The sequence below is a fragment of the Protopterus annectens genome, chromosome 1.part0 (assembly GCF_019279795.1).
Source record: "Protopterus annectens isolate FY-2018-M chromosome 1.part0, PAN1.0, whole genome shotgun sequence".
Taxonomy (NCBI): domain Eukaryota; kingdom Metazoa; phylum Chordata; order Ceratodontiformes; family Protopteridae; genus Protopterus; species Protopterus annectens.
Window position 1 is genome coordinate 191,363,016 of NC_056725.1, and position 21,220 is coordinate 191,384,235.

At 38.4% G+C, this 21,220-nt stretch overlaps 1 protein-coding gene across 1 annotated transcript in view; it reads right to left on the bottom strand.

Annotated features, from left to right (window-relative positions):
* The window catches only part of LOC122797878 (galectin-4-like), a 143,004-nt gene extending 123,272 nt beyond the window's left edge, over positions 1-19,732 (bottom strand). Inside the window, exons 1-2 of the mRNA XM_044066814.1 lie at positions 19,630-19,732; positions 6,451-6,539 (exon numbers count right to left, since the gene is read on the bottom strand). Coding sequence (XP_043922749.1) covers positions 6,451-6,539; positions 19,630-19,674 — 134 coding nt within the window. The 5' untranslated portion in view covers positions 19,675-19,732. The remainder of the gene's footprint in view (positions 1-6,450; positions 6,540-19,629) is intronic.
* Positions 19,733-21,220: the final 1,488 nt, after the last annotated feature.

The window sequence follows — 21,220 nt, forward strand, 5'->3', positions numbered from 1 at the left end:
TGTAGCAATCACAGTTTATTCAATAAAACAATAAAAAACAGAACACTTGACGTTTCACCGTGTTTCGTCTTTGAAAGAATCTTCATCAGATCTTCATCAGATCTGAGCATACCCTCTAATCTGTGATATTTTATTATGTAAGTAGTGTATAATTAGACACTTTTTATACATTTTATATATTTTTATTATATGCACATTTTTTGTATTTATTATTTTGGTCTGTTGTATGCTGCTTTAAGTCTAATTGTTTAATTGACTTACTGGGATGGTGCAATTATTTAAATATGGTTAGAGAGTTTGGTATGCTCAGATCTGATGAAGTTTCCTTTGAAGACAGAAACGCGGTGAAATGTTAAGCGTTCTGTTTTTTGTTTTATTGAATAAACGGTGGCTGCTACACTTTGGTTCGTTCCTCATGGGCTACTTTTTTGCCTGATTTACTAGTTTGAATTTCGGGCACTTTATCCACATTATTTCTTTGGTTATAATCCAATATGCAGACAACTCTACACTATTAAGTGCAGTCTCTTCAGTCAAGTAATTCCAAAATGACCTACAGCATTCCTTTACAGAAACAAAGAAGTGGCTAGAGCAATCTAAAATACTGATATATCCAAAGAAAACTAAATGAATGGTACTTTCATCTCCAATGCAGCAATCACACTACCATGACTTAAAAAACATTATAAGTCAGTAATATAAGAAATGAACTAGTACAAAGCTATTGGGTATAGTAACTATTAGCATATCTGACATGTACGTCAAAAATACAACTTTAAACTAAAAATTTGTTAGTGTATGCATGTGAGACTACAGCTGAAACCTATCTACTTCTTAGGATCCTATATTTCTCATCAGTTTTGACTAATCAATATTCTTCTCAGCTAGCCATACTGGAGCAATCTTATAGTAAGTAACCACATTGACCAAATACATGACTGCCTTGCACTTCAGTCCCTTAACTGAATGGAGACACCTAATCTATTGGCCTACAATCATATTAAGACTGCCCATAACATTCACTACAGCCTAGAGAGATGTCCTGCCACTAGTCAGTTATTAAACTGACACTTGCCGCACAGGGAACTGTGCTTTTTGAACCAACACTTAGTGCTTAGAAATCTAAAAGTCATGACAGACACTGCCTATATTTTGTACACATTGTTAAACTGTAGGATGCTCTCCCAACAACCATCAGAAGTATCTCATCTTAAAATTTCATTGAAAACATATCTGCCAACAAACTGGTCCTGTTCTTATAACACCCCATTACTAAGCTTCCCCTTTATTTTAATCATTCCCATCTATAATTTAAAATTCCATTTTAGTTATACCTGTCAGCAAAACAATTGTGCACTTGTCCCAGCACCATTACAAAGTATCCTCCTTGAGCAACCACATCAATCAAGTATAAGAAAATTCCCACACTTTTAACCTGCTTACATGTCTGAAATGAAAAACTATTTGAATAAAATATGGACATTCCTCATCTGCTGTCTGTGTACTAACATTTCAATTTGAGTTTAATCATAAATGGGAAAACAATGCAGAACACTCTATAGACACACACACACACACACACACACACACACACACACACACACACACACTCGCACACACACATGCACACACACACACACACACACACACACACACACACACACACACACACACACACACACACACACACACACATCTAGGATCTTGATTCCTTGTCTAACACCCCTAGTGCAACCAGGCAGGCAGATGCACACACAAACACACAAGTACATCCACACATGCGCACACACACACACACACACACACACACACACACACACACACACACACACACACACACACACACACACACACACATTCATGTCCTTACAGATATCCACAGACCTGTCCACACACTATCAGCTCTCCACCTGCACATCTTTGTTGAATTTACCTGCACTGTGACTGCTTCCATAGCAGTGAATGGAAGACTGACATCTTTTGATGGTGTTCACTTTTTTCACCAACATTTTCAGGGCAGATAATAGTTATTATTAGTTATTATTCATCAAATGTATCCATGTTTGCCCTTGTTTGCTCACTTGGGCTTCTTCCTCATGATCAAACCTCATCAACTATGGGTAAATCCAACATTATACACACCTAGTCGTGGGTTATTGCTTAAGTGTGCCATGGTACTATACAGGTATGGTGAAAGTGAGAAAAAGGGCTTGTTACTATCCATGTAGTGGTTACTAGTAAAGTGTTTTAGGCTAGCTGGGGAGGTTTTAACTTGGGTGATACTGTAATTAGTGACAAGAACTAGTTAGGCAGAATGCTAGTTGATTCTCACTGAATTGCAAATGTTATGCATCTCTGGGAGTGTAATGGCAAAAAATATGTAAACATTTCTGCTATGAAAAAGGGATTTGTTGCACAGTTTGAAGATGTGCAATTTTAGGTGACTGCCATTGGGTCATAGGTACCACAGAAGCACATAGATATTATCCGACTGGAATCATGATCTCCATGTTTACAGAGGGTGTAAGAAGATGGGATGGAATACACTATTTTCTATGAGAAAAATATGCATCCTGTTCACTTATCAAGACACATGCTTTGATACAGATTAAAAATTGTAGTGACATTATAAAGCATGACATCTGATTATTTTTCTTTGTACTACTTATTTTGAAAAAAAAATATTTTGTTTTAATAACAGGGAACAAAGTAATTATAAAACAAACAAATAATGTATATAATACACACAACTGTGTAATATATATATATATGTATATATATATATATATATATATATATATATATATATATATATATATATATATATATGTAACACAAATTAACAACAGATAACATTTTTCAAGCAAATTTTTAAGTTTAAACCAAGACTTAAATGAATGTGTAATGTTAGACGTTCTCATCCTTATCATATGCAGTTCACTACTGCATACAGGTTTAGCCATACTTATAAATTCAATACAAGAGGGAATTACTTTTCCAATTCTTAGTAATTATTTTTCTAGCTATTGCTAGTATAGGCCATAGAAGAGGGACTTGTGTCCTTGGAATTATTTCCGAGATCGGAGCATTAAATAAAATTAATGATTTGGAAATATTACATCTATCTGACCACAATGCTTAAATAAAGTTAATTGAGCTCTTTCCAAAAAGGGGAGATGACCTGAAATTCATATACCATATATATCCAATCAGCTGTCACATCAGAATCACATCTCCAGCATTTGATTCTGCTTGTTTTATACAAAACGGTAACCTTATCAGGTGTTACAAAAGCTCTGCATAAGTGAAAATGTTCCAATACAAATGGGATGTAGTTTTTCCTATTCACTTTAATACTATTTTTTGTCTTCAACAGTAAAGTTTCCATTATTAATTTTTGTAGAATAATTCCAATAAGTATAATTTAAGTTTAGTAGCTCTAACCTAAGAATTCTATAAAATTATAATAAGTATTTTCCATTGCTTTATTATTAATTTATTATTAATGTTAATTAGGAATTACAATATTTTGGGGAAAGATTTCTTATCCAAGTTAAATATCTTATTTATCTTTGTGCTGACAAAATCTCTATATGTTTGTAGTATTAACAAACTTTTAGAATCGTGATTGTATCTACACATCAAGTTTTCAACAGTATCTATTTCATCTCCATTTAAGAACTGATGCCAATAAATTATTTTGTTCTTTTAGTTCTATTATTCTGGTGAAATTGCGAGTTTCTAAGCATTCATTTATACTACTCTTTTGATGATAAAATGACAAATATTTACCAACATATTTCATTTAAAGAAAGCAATATATACAAGTTTTATGGCACTTGTTGTCATCAGTTTTCTATTTAGTATTTATAAAAAAGTTTAAACTGTAGCAAACTGATTGCTACATTTGTAGTAAGTAGCTGCTACAGCTAATACCACACACAGAGTGCTACTGTGGTTCAGTTCTGACTGCAAATGATGCAGTTAAACCTGATCACCAAGATCTGCAATTGTATCCCCCAACACTTTGTGCCCAGTGCAGTTACCCCCTTCCTCCCAACCTAGCTATGTCTCTGTCTTTAGGTAAGGTTGTAGGGGAATGGCTTATGGTGACCTGGGGAAAGGGCCAAATATTAGTTACAGGACTATGGATGAACTGAGGGAGTAAACAAGCTATGGAAAAGGGAGTAATTCAATGATGGAGTAATCATGCTTATGTAAAAGGGCCTGGGGAAAAGGCATAAGTATAGGGAAGGTCATTGTGCCTACGAAGAAATATGAGGGTAGCAGGTAGGACACCTAACATGTGTAAAGGAGAAGGAAGTGGGGATGTGGAGAACACAGAGTTCAGTGGCGCTAGCAGAAAGGTAACAGAGATGGTTTGGGTAGCAAATGTCCACACAAGTTGGCAGAAAGGCTTGTGAAAAAAAATAATGTCTATATTACATATATATGGCAGAAAGAAGGAAGAGAGGGATGGACTCGAGCAAGGATGGGAGAGATATTACAACAGACTGACAAAAAGTGGTACTGAAAGAATGTCTCAGTCTTCAGAAAGGAAAGCAAGAGAAGGGAATTCTGCTGAGGGAGAGCGGTAAGGCAGAGTTCAGGCGAGCAGTGAACTGGCACTGGAATAGATATGGATGAACTAGAGAGGGAAATACCTGTCCTAATGGCAAAATAAGGCAAAAGGACCAGATGGGCTGCTTCCCTGGGTCACTGAGAATATGGCCAGTGTTCTTGCAAATTCTGTAATAGAGAGCTTCAAAATCTCGCTAGCCAGTACAGAAGTGCAAGGGGACTAAATGTCAAGTATGGAACCTTCACCCAAGGGTGGGCAGAAAAAAAATCTGAGGAACTACCGGCCTATTAACCTAATATTAGTGTCAGAGAAAATTTTGGAGAGAATCCAGAAAGAAAGAATTATTATTTTTCTAGATCACAGGTTCATAGATAGATGCAATTGTCAGTCACTGAAATCTGATCACCATTATGGCTAAGACATAGAAAGACTTGATAGGGAAATGCTGTATAATCGGTCTACTTGGGATTCACAAAGATCTTGATTTAATGCTGCACAAGTGGAGGGGTGAAGGATTGGATAAAGACGTAGGAACCGTAATGACTTATGCTTGAAGTGTAGGGCATAGGGTGCTGTGGTGAAATAGATGATGTCAGAAATAAGGAAAGTGACTAGTGCAGTAACAGAAAGATTACTTGTGGTTACTTTACTGAACAGTTTATTTGTTTCAGAAATATCTGAGCAACCTCTTTGCTGGTTCACAAAGATACATGCAGTAATAAAGGAGAGGGAAGACTCTAAGAAGATTTTGGAAATGCTGACCAAGCAGACAGAAAGGTGGCAGTAGAGTCCCATTGCAGACACATTCAGGGTCCTTTTCTTGGGCTACAATAACCCTGGTGTGAAGTATAAGGTAGTGGAAGAAAACCTGATGGCAACAGAACAGGAGAAAGATCTGGGGTGCTGGTCACACCTGCAATGGCACCCCATTTGCAGACTGAGGCAGCAGTCTTATCATCAAACAGAATGTCACTGACCTGGTCAGGTCACATCCTGATTACTATACTCAGCTCTGGATGTCACACAAGGAAAGGATCATCTGCCTACTGGGAGGTGTCAAGAGGAAAACCACCAGGAATGTGGATGGGATGAAGGCAAAACTGTATAACTAGAGAAGGAAGGAGCTGATGTTCTATTGTCAAGATCATTATTTGCATTTGTGCATATTAATACCTTTATTAGGGACACTGCAGATAAGCAGATGGGAACACTTCCCGCTGTAAAAGTGGTCCTGAGCCTTGCACTATAGCTACACATTAAAAGTGCTAGACAAAAGAATGGTGATCAGAGGCCAATTAATTGCAGAAGTTGTGCCAGTGGTTTTAAAATACACACAAACTGTATAGTTAGAGTATGAAGACCCCTCACCCTGCCTGGGTGAGGCTGATTGCAAAATATGGAGAGTGGTTATGGTGATGCTATGACCATGAAGCAACTAACAGTGATTGCATCTAATGCTCTTTTCAGACTGAAGGTAGTATGGCAGGGTATCTCATACAGATAAGGATGGTATTTTGGATACAGACAGTGACAGGTCGAGAGAGACAATTAGAGCAATGTAACTCTTTTAGATGAAGATGTAGTCACCTATCTATAGTTGTGAAACACAGTACCTTGTGTCCCATTGTGGAGACCTTATCTCTGGAAGAACATGCATAGATTGCTAAGTCAGTCATTTCCCCTGTAGTTTTTTTTTTCTCTGTAACCGCACTTTGTTAAACTCTTTACATTCCTTAGGCTGTCTGCAGTTGACCTGTGAGACCTTGCCTTTGGCATTAACAAGTGCATTTAGCAGCCTATAAAGCAAACATAATTTTATGACCAATTTCTTTAGTAGAGCTAGGATGAAAGAAGACATGAACTCTTACTGGTCAGCATGATGAGGCAAATGACCTTGAATATAGATTGCCATTCCTGGTCGAAGTCCTCCATAGATAGGGCTGCTGAATGGAACACTCTAGAAGAAAATAAAAACACAGGTTACTATACACCTTTGTAATATAATGTAATAATATTTGTTAGATCTTTCTAGTCACTTTCTGTTATCTAAGGTCTGGAAGAAGGAGGAAGAAGATCACCATGTGCAGCAAAGCATCATTATTGTTCTTTTTATACATATCTTTGCATATTATTCCCATACTATTGCATAACCAAGCTTAGGCTGAGTAAGCACTGAACAATTAAATGAATCACTATTATGAATGCTAGTTTCTACTAGCATAGTTTCATTCTTGGGTCAGAGTCCAACATTAATAGTGAACGTGTATTATTTCTGCATTATTTTATTAATTTATATTCTGTTAACTTGGTTAAAACTACTGAGTAAAGCATATCTGATAGTGTACCTGGAGAGAAAAGCTTCTATGTAACTGGAAAATCAAGAAAATAGCACAGCGGTTTACAAGTTTTGCAGCTTAACTAGCAGATAATATTACATGCAGCAAACAGAGTTATATAAACTAATGATGACAAAGAAAAAAATCTTACCTAGTTACTCATCACATAATAGAAGTGTCTAATTCATCATTTGCTACAGTACAAGTAATGTTAACAGCTGAGGATGCTAAGGCTATGAAATCATTAACAAATGTGCAAGAATGACTGGGTTTCAGAAAGGCTACCACCAGCATTAAGCCCATCATCATTAACCCCCTTTTCCCATTTTCTACATGGGGTCAGAGTGCCGTATTAACTGTCTCTATTGCTCTTGATTCAGTGCCACACTCCTGTGTTCATTGGCACCCATGCCTGACTGTCACAGGTCTCTCACGCAGTCCATTCATCTGATTGCTGGATGCCTTCATTTCCTTTTACCTTCTTCCTGTCTGTCCCAGATCTTCTTCACTAGATTGGCATCTGCTTTTCTGTACATGTGCTCAAACTACCATAATCTGTTCTTTTTTAAATTTCTGCAGTTGGAGCTACTTTGGCTTCCGCTGTTCTGTCTTCATTTCATCATCTGTCCCACAGTGTGCATCTTACCACCCTTCTCAGGCACTTAATTTCCATCACCTCTAGCTCTCTCATCTGTTCTGCCTTTACTGCTCAGGTTTCTGTACCATACAGTAGTACTGGTCACACCACTGTTTTGTACACCTTACTTTTCAGCTTCTTTGGCATTCTTCTGTCATATACTAGAGTCATAGAGTCATAGATTAGTACTAAGCTAACTGCCCCTTTGGGCCATTTTAAGCCTAGCCAATTATCCCTTGTGAGACTCAAACCCTGCACCTTGTGTTTGTAAGGCACTCTGTGCCAGTTGGCTGCAGCCCCCCTGATTCTACCTTTGACCTCTTCATTCAGACTTTCCTTCTCCTCAATCACCCCTCCAAGATAATCAAAGCTATTAACCTGTTCCACTGTCTTCCTTTCTATCGCAATTCTCAGCTTCTTCTGATTTCCCAAATTTGCTGCCATTACCACTGTCTTACCTGTACTTAGTTTCATCACATGTGCCTTCAGTTTCACATTCCATTTCCCTATCCTTTGCTGAATTTCTTGTTCAGAGTCTGTCTGTAATGCCATATCACCTGCATACAGTAGCTTTGCTAATCTGCCTCTCTGACCGGTTTGCTAATGTAGTCCATCACCAGTATGAACAGCAGTGTGCTCATAGATGAACCCTGGTGCACACCCACTCCCACAGAAACCCTTCTATGAGACTGAATACTGTTTATACTTCAGTCATTGGGTCCTTGTACATGGCTTGCACTAATTCTACCAATGTTTCGGAGACTTTGAATGACCACAGTACTGCCCAAATCAGCTTTCTTGGGACCTTGTCATATGCTTTCCCCAAGTCTAGGTATGCCCAGTTGGACTCTTTCCACATCTATAGCTTCTTTTTCACTATCTGTCTCACTCCAAACATTGTGTCAGTTGTACTGCATCCTGATCTGAATCCAAGCTGCTCATCTCCCATCTTACTTTCTACTACTCTGTGTATCTGTTTATGAATCGTGCTTTTCAGAACTTTCATGCAATGTGACAGGGGTTTGATACGTCTGTAAAGCCCACAGTTGTGGATGTCCACTTTGATCTTGTTCATTGGCATGTGTATGCTTATTTTACAATCATCTGGGATATGCCTTTTTCTCCACACTTCTATGAGTACCCTCAGGAGCCATTTCTCCCTATAACACCCAGTATCTTTATCATATATGCTGTGACCTCATCTGAGTTTGCTGCTTTCCATGAGTTAATTTTCCTTAGTGCTATTTTTACTTCTTCTAAGGTGGGGTCCTCTTCTTCTCTCATTGCAGGCTGTGTCTAGTGCTGTACAATGCCTGTGGTGATTTCTTCATTCAGAAGCTGCTGGAAGTACTCCTTCCATCTGCCTTTGATGTCCTGTGGACTGGTGAGCCGGTTGTTGCTGGCATCTCGTATGAAGGGTGTCTGACTATCTTCTTTATTTTTCTGTCTTTGCCATGCAACCTAATATAGTTTCTTTGTGCCAGCTACTGAGTCACTTTCCAGAAATTGGTAGAGTGTCTCTGAATTCTTTGCTATTGCAACTCCTATATTAGCTTCTTTGTTAACCAACTATTATTGTTTCCTAGTCTGGTCCATCCTTTCTATCTCCCAATTTTTCCTGCATTCTTTCTATCTTTTGATGACTTCCTGGACGTCTGCATTCTACCACCAACTTTCCTTATGTACCTTATTTCCATACCTGGCTTGTCCACATATCTGTTCTGTAGCCCTCACATTTGCTGTTTTGAGGTGTTGTCATTATTCTTCAAGCCCATTTTACCACTGGTGGTAACCATTTCTGATTCACAGATGTGCCAAATATTTGAAGGCTTCTTGTATACTTATTCATTAATTTCATGATAGATCTTTCCATGGCTTTACATATGAGACTAGTTAGACTTATGGGATGGTAGTTACCTGGCCTGGTGGATGGCCCTTCCTTGTGCAGGGGAATCACAGCTGCTGTCCTCCATTCACTTGGTACAAAACCTGTCTAGATTCTGAGGTTGAACAGTGTTGTTAGGGCTACGGATATGTCATGCTTCATGCTATTCAGAATACATCCAAGGATATTATTATAATCCACAGGTGCTGTATTTTTGACTTTTGAGAGAGCTTTCAAAACTTGGCCCTGTGTGATTACTGGGGGCATATTAGTTTCTGATGCTTTTTTTTGAGATAGTTGGGGGTGTGAAGGAGTGCATTTAGAGCTGAATTTATATCTTCAACTTCAGTAAACATGGTGTCATTCACAATCAGCTCAGCGCACTGCTGCAGAGAGGTTTTGAGATTGTGGACATATTTAAAGAAGGCCTTGTGATTGTGTTTGGCCTGGGTTGCTATATCTGCCTCAGACTTGGCCATGGTGGTTTAACTTAGACTCTTAAGTTGCTTATTTAACTCATTAACACCAATCTGGTGTGGAATGTTACACCTCTGGCAGCCTACAAACATCCTAAATTCCAGACCATTTTCTGAAAAATAAACAAATGTAAATATTTTGTGAACAATAAAACCAATGAAACTGTACAAATAGGTATGTTATCGGTAAGAAGTATTCTTTAAAATAGTCATTGCATTCATAGACTTTTCCATAAATACTATAATACATGATAATGTACACAAACCCCAAATTGTATTTTTTCTAAACATTCACAAAGCAATTTTCATAGCTTACAAGCTATATAACCTAGACATATATTGCTACAACATTTTTGCTCACATAAGCTTTCAAATTACATCAATAAATTGCTCTATAAGTGCATGTTTATTAAGATATTTATACAATCAGCAGTCACCAAGAAAATTTTTTATACCAGATCAGTCGAGGCCTGGCTTAACAACGACTGCCACCAGTACTGTTAGCCTACAGGGTGCTGGTGGAAATTGGGCTACTGTTGGCCGAAGGAGGAGAAGAGGCAGAAGACATGGCCAAAGGCAGGAGGAGAGGAGAAAGGCTAGGACTGTGGTAGTGAGGGTCGGAACTTTGAATGTTGGCAGTATGACTGGTATAGCAAGAGAGCTAGCTGATATGATGGACAGAAGGAAGGTTTGTATATTGTGTGTGCAAGAGACCAGATGGAAGGGGAGTAAGGCTAGGTGTATCGGAGGTGGGTTCAAATTGTTTTATCATGGTTTGGATGGGAGGAGAAATGGCGTAGGAGTTATTCTGTAGGAACAGTATGCTGAGAGTGTTTTGGAGGTAAAAAGAGTGTCAGATAGAGTGATGTTTATGAAGATGGAAATTGATGGTGTAATGATGAATGTTGTTAGTGCGTATGCTCCACAAGTTGGGTGTGCAACGGATGAGAAAGAAAAATTTTGGAGTGAATTGGATGAAGTAGTGATGACTGTACCCAAGGGTGAGAGAGTGGTGATTGGAGCAGATTTCAATGGGCATGTTGGTGAAGGGAACAGAGGGGATGAGGAAGTGATGGGTAGGTATGGTGTTAAACAAAGGAATGCAGAAGGTCAGATGGTAGTGGATTTTGCGAAAAGGATGGACATGGCTGTGGTGAATACGTATTTTAACAAGAGGGAGGAGCATAGGATGACATACAAGAGTGGAGGAAGATGCACACAGGTGGATTATATCTTATGTAGGAGGGCCAGTTTGAAGGAGATTGGAGATTGTAAAGTGGTGACCGGAGAAAGTGTCGTTAGGCAGCATAGGACAGTGGTTTGTAGGATGACGTTGGTGATCAAGAAGAGGAGGAGGAGTGTGAGGGCAGCACCAAGGATCAAGTGGTGGAAATTGAAAAAGGGTAATTGTGAGGTGGAGTTCAGGGATGAGTTAAGGCAGGCACTGGGTGGCAGTGAAGAGTTATCAAATAGCTGGGTAACTACAGCAGAGCTAGTAAGGGAGACTGCTAGAAAGGTGCTTGGTATCACATCTGGACAGAGGAAGGACGACAAGGAGACATGGTGGTGGAATGAGGAAGTACAGGAGAGTATACAGAGAAAGAGGTTGGCAAAGAAGAAGTGGGATTGTCAGAGAGATGAAGAAAGTAGACAGGAGTACAAGGAAATGAGGTGCATGGCAAAGAGAGAGGTGGAGAAGGCTAAGGATAAGGCATATGAAGAGTTGTATGAAAGGTTGGACACTAAGGAGGGAGAAAAGGACCTGTACCAATTGGCTAGACAGAGGGACTGAGCTAGGAAAGATGTGCAGCAGGTAAAGGTGATAAAGGATAATGAGGGAAACATACTCACAAGCGAGGAAAGTGTGTTGAGGAGATGGAAAGAGTACTTTGAGGGATTGATGAATGAAGAGAATGAGAGGGAGAGAAGGTTGGATGATGTAGGGATAGTAAATCATGAAGTACAATGGATTAGCAAGGAGGAAGTAAGGATAGCTATGAAGAGAATGAAGAATGGAAAGGCTGTTGGCCCAGATGACATACCTGTGGAAGCATGGAGGTGTTTAGGTGAAATGGCAGTGGAGTTTTTAACCAGATTGTTTAATGAAATCTTGGAAAGTGAGAGGATGCCTGAGGAATGGAGAAAAAGTGTTTTGGTAGCGATTTTTAAGAATAAGGGTGATGTGCAGAGCTGTAGTAACTACAGAGGGATAAAATTGATCAGTCACAGCATGAAGTTATGGGAAAGAATAGTGGAAGCAAGGTTAAGAAGGGACGTGATGATTAGTGATCAGCAGTATGGTTTCATGCCAGGAAAGAGCACTACAGATGCGATCTTTGCTCTGAGAGTGTTGATGGAAAAGTACAGAGAATGTCGGAAGGAGTTGCATTGTGTTTTTGTAGACTTAGAGAAAGCATATGACAGGGTGCCTAGAGAGGAGTTGTGGTATTGTATGAGGAAGTCAGGAGTGTCATAAAAGTATGTAAGAGTGGTACAGGATATGTATGAGGGTAGTGTGACAGCGGTGAGGTCTGCGGTGGGAGTGACGGATGCGTTTAAGGTGGAGGTGGGGTTACATCAAGGATCAGCTCTGAGCCCTTTCTTATTTGCAATGGTGATGGACAGGTTGACAGACGAGATCAGACAGGAGTCCCCGTGGACTATGATGTTTGCAGATGACATTGTGATCTGTAGTGAGAGTAGGGAACAGGTGGAGGTGACCCTGGAGAGATGGAGATATGCTCTAGAGAGAAGAGGAATGAAGGTCAGCAGGACTAAGACAGAATATATGTGTGTGAATGAGAGGGAGGATAGAGGAATGGTGAGGATGCAAGGAGTAGAGGTGGCGAAGGTGGATGAGTTTAAATACTTGGGGTCAATAGTTCAGAGTAACGGTGAGTGTGGAAGAGAGGTGAAGAAGAGAGTACAGGCAGTATGGAGTGGGTGGAGAAGAGTGTCAGGAGTGATTTGTGACAGACGAGTACCTGTTAGAGTGAAAGGGAAGGTCTACAAGAGGGTAGTGAGACCAGCTATGTTATATGGGTTGGAGACAGTGGCATTGACAAAAAGGCCTGAGTTTGAGCTGGATGTTGCAGAATTAAAGATGTTAAGATTTGCACTGGGTGTGACGAGGGTGGACAGGATTAGGAATAAGTATATTAGAGGGTCAGTCCAGGTTGGAAGGTTTGGAGACAAAGCCAGAGAGGCACGATTACATTGGTTTGGTCATGTGCTAAGGAGGGATGTTGAGTATATTGGGAAAAAGATGCTAAGGATGAAGCTACCAGGTAACAGGAAAAGAGGAAGACCTAAGATAAGGTTTATGGATGTGGTGAGAGAGGACATGCAGGTGGTTGGTGTGACGGAGCAAGATGCAGAGGACAGGAAAAATGGAAACAGTTAATCAGCTGTGGCGATCCCTAACAGGAACTGCTGAAAGAAGAAGAAGAAGAAGATTATTATTGTTATCATTTTATAATGTTGTTATTTGTAAAAAAGTATTATTTTTGTAAATAGTTGCACTTTAATAGTTTTAATGGAGTTAATTATGGATGTTATTTCATTGGTTGAATGTACTATTTAATTACGCTGTCAGTAAACCTAATTTATCTGAAGAAGTATGAAACTACTAGGATGAAAGCACTTATTTGTGAATTTTTGTCATTAAAAGTTTTTGGTTTTATTCATTGAGGTGTGCTGCAGTCTGTTGCTTCTCCTTGGCACCTGTCTAAACTAACACATCTTTTCATAAGTTCATACTAAGTACTAGAATAGCTGTCATTGTGGGCCATTTTAAGCCTAGCCAATTTCCCTTTTTGTGCTAAAAATAACCTAGTCCATTTGATTCTAAATTGGCCTTACTCATCCCATGGTCATTGACTATATATTACCCCTAATGAGAATAAATGAGATCATACCATAGATAATTTGACAAGGCTCATGAATGGGAAAAAGGATTTAGGAGCTACCTCTTTCCATTAATAATACAGAGGGCAGTCCTGGGGTAAATTTTCTGTTACACCTTTACAGATCTAAGTTGCATTTGAGTATGGACAGGGATGAATTTTGTTTTATGTGGATGGGGAGTCTGTTCCAGAGCAGCTATTTCCTCTCTGAGATATAACTGTGCCGCCATCAAACTATTCTGCTGATATTGCAGAAGTGGTTTAGATCTTTAGACTAAGTATTTCTGATGTCATTTGACTTTCTGATCTGCAGTAAATCCATCAGTAATAGTTTCGAGGATGCTTTGTATGCCAGACACAGATCACCTCTTAGCAGTCTGTTGGATACTGAATGTAATGACAGGGCTTTGAGCTGGTCTGTGTAGGACATGTTGTTTAGGCCTTGTATCCTTTTAGTAAAGTATCTCTGTGAATGTTTCAGTTGTTGCATGTACCTGGACAGATATATGCCAAAGGGGCATTATATTCAGTGACTGGTCTAATGAGTCTGAATAAAGGGGGACAATGAGATTCCTAAATCTAGACACAATCCCTTTGTTTATAATCTGTGCAGTATAAAATAACTTTCTTACAATAATGGACACATTGTCAAACGTTAGGTCACTGTCCACATAAGGTCCCAAATCCTGAACAACTGAGTGAACTCTTAGAGGAGTACTGTCAATGTGGTAGTTCCCAGGAGTAGGTGACTTCTCAAAGGGTACAGTAATGTAATTTTTGGCATTTAGTTTTAGTTCATGATTTTGGCACCAATTACTTATTTGGGACAAATATTTCTGCAGGACAGCTAAGCCATTTGGGTATTCTATGTCTGCTTCTAGCTTGCAGTCATCTGCAAACACAGTCTGCCAGAGCCCTTTGGTATTGACTTTTATGTCAGAAAAGTAGATGCCCAGCAGTAAAGGTCTCAGTACAGAACATTGAGGGACTCCACTGGTTAGTGGTCTCTTTGCGGAGGTAACTTCCTTTTTTTGATTATCTGCATCCTATCTAAGAGCTAGTTAGCAATCCAGTAGGTGACATAGGGGTTTATTCTCAGTTTATTTACCTTTTTTACTATGCCCAAGTGGGAAATTGTGTCAAAAGCTTTGGCCAGGATGGGGTATACAGTGCGTACTATTTTGTTTTCATCCATTGCTTTGGTGACTTTTCAAAAAAAACCCACCAAGCTGAGTAAGCATGACCTGCTCTTGATGAATCCAAACTGAGATGGGTCCAGTGTTTGGAGGTTCCCTATATCCTGATTGATTAGATCCATGATAAGTGTTTCCATGGCTTTGCATATGATGCTGGTCAGACTTATGGGTCTGTGGAAGGTCCTCTCTTATGCAAGGCAATGACTGTAGCTGTTCTCCATTCTCTTGGTACAAAACCTGTATGGAGGCTGAGATTGACCAGTGTTGTTAGGAGTATTGTCTAAATCATGCTTCATGCTATGTAAGATGCAGGGCCCATGCATTCAGTATTTTTTGCTTTTGATAGCACTTTTAGGACTTTGTCTTGTGTGATAGCCGGAGGTGAGCCATTTTGTGGTATATCTTGAGGCATAGACAGAGGGGACAGAGGGGTAAAGTTAGAGCTAAGTTTATCTTCCAGTAGATACACTAGGTCATCAGTTCCACTGGGGGTAACATCATTCACAATTAGCTCAGTGCATTTCTGCATTGTGCTTTTGAGATTATGGACATATCTAAAAAAATGCCTTGTGATTGTCTTTGGCTTGGGTAGCTATTTTGGCCTCAAACTTGGCTTTGGTGGATTTTATTAAGCTTCTGAGTTATTTCAGTGACATGGGCTTATTTCTTCTTCTGTATTTGTTTGTTACTATTTATCTCCCAATATGATAATCTTAACAAGGACTTGTACAGACCTATGAAGCTGAAGACAAAACCGTATCACTATCTTTACAGTACAATACCCCTTACAAAGACTTGTACAGATATCTGCAGCTGTAGGCAAAAACATATCATTATGAGGTCCGATGGTCAAGTCACTTCTGCAGATATGCCTCTCAACCTCTTAGATCAAGAAATGTTGACAAAACCATAAATAATTGGCGGGGGGAGGATAAAGGTCCAAAAATAGTGGCATGTTTTAAATATTGCTTACAAACTTAGAAAGTTGATAGAATAACAAGTTTGCATTAGCATGAATTTTCTGAAGGGTATAAAGTCTAAAACTCAAATATCTGTTATTATTTTCTGAACTCAACCCTCAATGATGTACCAGTGATTTGCTAGAAAACCACAATTTTATGAGAAACAGACCAAAATATGAAGCAAAAATCTTGATGTTCTATTATAATCTGTATAGTTGAGAGGTGACTGAGACCATGTTCCATGTGACATTGGTGAAATGACTGACTTGAATTAATCAGAGTGTATATATAATGGAACTGTCTGTCAGAGAAAGTGAAAAACAAGTTTTAGGCTGTATTACAGACCACTTGTTAAAGAACATGAGGAGTTATTTTAAAAGTGTCTTATGGAGGAGGAAGATGCCACTGGAAAAGCCACTAATGTAGTTTTTTAAGGCATCAGTGCACTGTATTTCATCAGGAAAATACTGAAGACAGATGTAGCAATAGAAAATGGCAAGGTAATGCAGAAAATACATTTTAAAAGGACCGAAAACTCAAAATATGGCCTACCTTCACATTTTAGCAAAGGCTATTGTAGAGAGGGACATTTTTATAATAATTTACAGAGGGGACCTTGTATTTATTTAACATTTGTTTACTGGGAAAGTCCAACTTGGAACAAAGCCAGTTTTCAGCAGAGGATCAGGGAGAAACACTCCAAATGCATGTCTTTGTAATGTGGGAGGAAACCAGAGCACCTGGAGGAAACCCACATGAACACAGGGAGGACATGCAGACTCTGCATAGAAGGCACCCCAGCAAAGAACAGGAGAACCTCTTGCTGTGAGGCAACAACGCTACTGCTGCACCACTGCACTGTCCATATATAATGACACTATATTGTTTTCATGTCTTAATAACTGTCACAATGTGCCAGCTTACTTAGTTAAAATCACATTTTCCCTTAAGCACGAAACATGCAAATTAGAGACCCATCTTGTGACAGATCTAACCGGTGTTGACATTTAAAGAGTTTGCCAGCAATGCATGCCAGGCCTAGTTAACAGAAGTGAACAATGTGGAGACATGGTTATATTACCAGCAAATATCAAACCATTTAGTTCACTTCTCTTTACATCATGAAAACATACTCTGGAATGAGACAAATCATAGCAGAGTGCTTCATTAGTGTTACAAATTCATTTCTTAATAAAGCAACATATACATTTCAGAGTATTTTGTAAGTTTTATTTCACAGAATTATCATTTTTAGGCAGGATTCTCTTCTTACTGCAGTCTTTAGATCTGTCTCTTTAAATTAAGAACTAAAAAGTATCCATGGAAGTTTAACATAGAGCATTTTTCAAAATCATGAATTATATTTAGTTTTTTGGCAAACTGGAATGCTTTTATGAGTTGGAAAACAGTCTCTTACTTTACCATGGAAAGGTTTAGAACTTAGTTATGTTGAGCAAATCATAATAAAAAGGTTTAGTGCAAAATTAAATTCATAACTTTGTATTTTAAGAACTAGAAATCCTCCAAAGTTGTTTGCCAACAGAATGCTAACTGGTCTGACATTATATGTTAATAATTGTTCTGCTTAAAGTTGAATATTAAAGAGTGGACATACACAGTGGATTAACCATTATGAATCTTTCACATCTGTGAGCATTCCTGAGCTACTTAAACACCAAATAGTAACTGGAAGAGTTAATAGCCAAGGGATCTTGTATCACCTATCAAAAGACGTTCATTGAAGCTTTTTATACAAAATATTCAAGAGTCCAATTCACAAATGGTGCAAATACCAGGTAGAATATTAGTAAATACGTTTTTAATCATCCACATGCGAAATGACCATAATCTTAAACCCTTCCACAACTATCTACAGTCAGTCCAATATCATAGCATATTATAGGAATCATGTGGCATGCTACAGTCATTTCACAGAAGTATTTCATCTGTGGCATAGCTTGTTGTGGGAACTGTCATATAGTTAATAGGAGGAAGTCTGTGTCACTGCTGAGGGCTACAAGGCCCAGATGAATAATTACTGTTGAGGTAGTGAATGTGTGATTTATCTTGAATAAAAGGACCCACCAGAAGTACAATAACGGCAATAATAATGGACATACAGTCCTGCTGTAACCTGAGACCTGTAAAGGACAGCAGCTTGCAGAGCTCTGCCAGCTTAACATGTAAGAGTTGGGGTACCTGCATCCATCCACCAGGTAGATGCAGTTTGCTCACCTTATCAAGGGTAGTTGGTTGTATTCTGAGCTTCCACATAGGTGTGATAATAATACATAAGCAAAAATCTTTGTAGTATGGGGTGAAGAATTAACTTTAGCTAGTTGAAAAAAATAATAGAAGGAAAAGAATGGATGTGAAGAAAATATACTTTGCATTATTAATAATAAGGAGGTGAGAAGAAGCTGTGTTTGTAGCTCTTAACAGAGTTGTTTTTACATACACTGAATTTCTAAGTGGCTCAGAAGCATTGCAGTAGTGTTGCTGATGCAATGTATGTAGAAGGGCAACTATTTTGCACCTCTATTCCTCCAAGCAGCATTAAAATTCAGAGTAGTTTACTTAGAAAGGAAAGTGTTTATTGGAACCAAGGCAAAATTCCTTGCCTTTGCCCTGAATTTTTATTTTATTTATTTATTTTTTGTTTTGTTTGTGCTGGTTTCATACTGAGGAAGTACCTATTTTATGTGCCAGTTTTCATGGGTGAATGGAGAGTGCTGGAAAGACCATATGCTTGCTCAGTGTCTACCAGTGAGCAGATGGAATTTGTGAGTATCAAACCCATGCTTAGTCTTACACAGCATCCTTGCTCATAACTTATTAATCTTATCTTCCAAGCTGATACCAGCCCCATGCTCTTTAATGTCCAGTCAAAATTCTCAGTAAAAGAGACTTCAGATATTAATCCAAAGTGCAGCACATCATAATCATTCAACAATCCATGGCTACTGTATTTGGATATTGGTACATGACAGTCCATGAGTTGAGTTACCATATAGGGCTAAAGCTATAACCTTCCAGTCAATGACTGCAAGTTTCTGTTCAGATACTACCAACAAATGCACAATGTTATTATGTGTCGAGAATGCATTATCATGTACTGCCACTAAAGCAACTGATCTGCTACAGAAAACCATCTTTGGAAAACACAGCCATTCTGCATTTGCGCTTCAGATCCCATCAGGGTTATATAGAATTTCTTACCTGAGTGAGAAAGTTGTTAAGAATGGAATCAGTACAGTGGAGCTACATCAATTACAAGTCAGAAGAAAGTATCTAAACCCCTGACAGAATATGAAATTGGATAACCATGCACAAAAGGTAAAGATGATAGTATAAGAGGAAGGACATATCCAAGAAGAGAAATTCAGAATCTATGGCATACCTGAAGGCAATATTGCAACATACAAGAATGCAATAGCCAACATTTATTCAAAATACATTTCCTTCTGAATGTATGTGAGACCTCATCCAGAATAAATCCCTTTCAGAAGGCTTACATGTCATTGAGTTTATAGAAGTCATCTCAGCATTATCTGATTACAGTTTTTTAGTAAATATTTTCCATACAAATAATCCAAAACTTCTGTAATATTGAGCAGGCAAGTATTAAAATATGATTGTAAAATACTTACAGGGTTGTAATTTGGTTGATAACCAGGTGCAGCAACAAAGGTCATTTTTCCGGTTACAGATATGAAGACAAGTGGCTAGGAGCAAAAACTGGTTTGTGTGTGTATGTGTGTAAAACGATTACGTGTCTCTAGCCTTTTATACCAAGAAGAGGCAGGCAAGAAGATAAGGCAGTAATATGTTATCAGCTTGTAGTAGTTTACATATTTCTTCCTGGTTTGCTGAAGTGATTAATGGATAACAGGCTATGCAGTTTAATGTCTGTGACAGCCCCAAGGCTTTTCTTCCTCCATCCATGTCACCTTAAAAATTATGGCATATATAAAATTGAAACCTAAGCAACCAGGATGACACTTTACTTGAAAACCTACATAAAGGACTAAAGATCTTGATTTCTAGGATTGCATATTCACTAAACGAAAGCAAATCGTGTTTGTGGTGTAGCTAGTAATGTAAAAGGAAGAGTTATCTTTAGCAAGATGATAGACAGGATCTCACTTCTGTTTAGTTAATTATTTATTTATTTGTATGTTTGTTTGTCTTCTGGAAAGTAAAATCAGAAGGTATGGCAAAAGGAAATAAAATGTAGCAATGACTGGAGAAAGTATAGGACAGGATTGTCAGTATGTGCACCTTTAAAACAAGTAAGGAACATACAAGTTCTTCACAAGGTGAATATATATATATATATATATATATATATATATATATATAAATATATATATATATATATATATATATATATATATATATATAGAGCAACATTAACCTTTTCAGTAGACTAACAGCATCAGTATCAGACAGCATGTAATGAAGCTGAAGAGACAAAGAGTCACGAGGAACATGAGAAGGCAATGTTTCACTGAAAGTGTAGTAGTTATCTGAACTGCCATCAGAAGAGAGGTTCCTAAGAATGGGGATCAGGTATGTATGAAATATACATTTAGAATCACTGTCAGCTAGTGCAAGAACTGAAACTCTGTGTTGTAAATGAGCTGCTTGCTTCCGGCTTGATTTCTTCCACCTTCATTTACCTGTTGCATGACTGAGTACGTCACATAACTACACAGTACTCTTGGGTTGCCTCTAAAAAGGAGTAGTTGTGTCCAATATGCTTACCTGTTCAACAAATAGGTAAAAAAAAGAATATTAGCAGATGTGGTGGAAAAGGAGACACCAAGGTCTATTTATAGTGCTCCTCAGAGATAGCTCAGGCAGATTTCTTACTACAGTCACCTCAGTGCTGCCTTAACAGTAATTCAGGACAATTTCATATGCTGATTGTACAAGCAGACACTAGAAGGCACCTTCTTCCAACATTTCAAATACAGAGTCTCAGGCAGGAGAGCTGTGCACCATGGGAAAAGGCACTACCTGGAATTTTTCTTTTTTTCCTTATTATGTTAAGTAGTTGTTAGTTGGCTAAGGCACACAATGAACACCTTCCTGTTACTGATGAGCTTACAGGGAATGATTTCCTTAAAACTACACTGTATATTAGCTGATATTATTGAAATAAGATGGCTGCATTCAGCTTGTTACTGCAAACTTCTGCTGCAGTGGATAGACATACACGACCCTTACCATACAAAA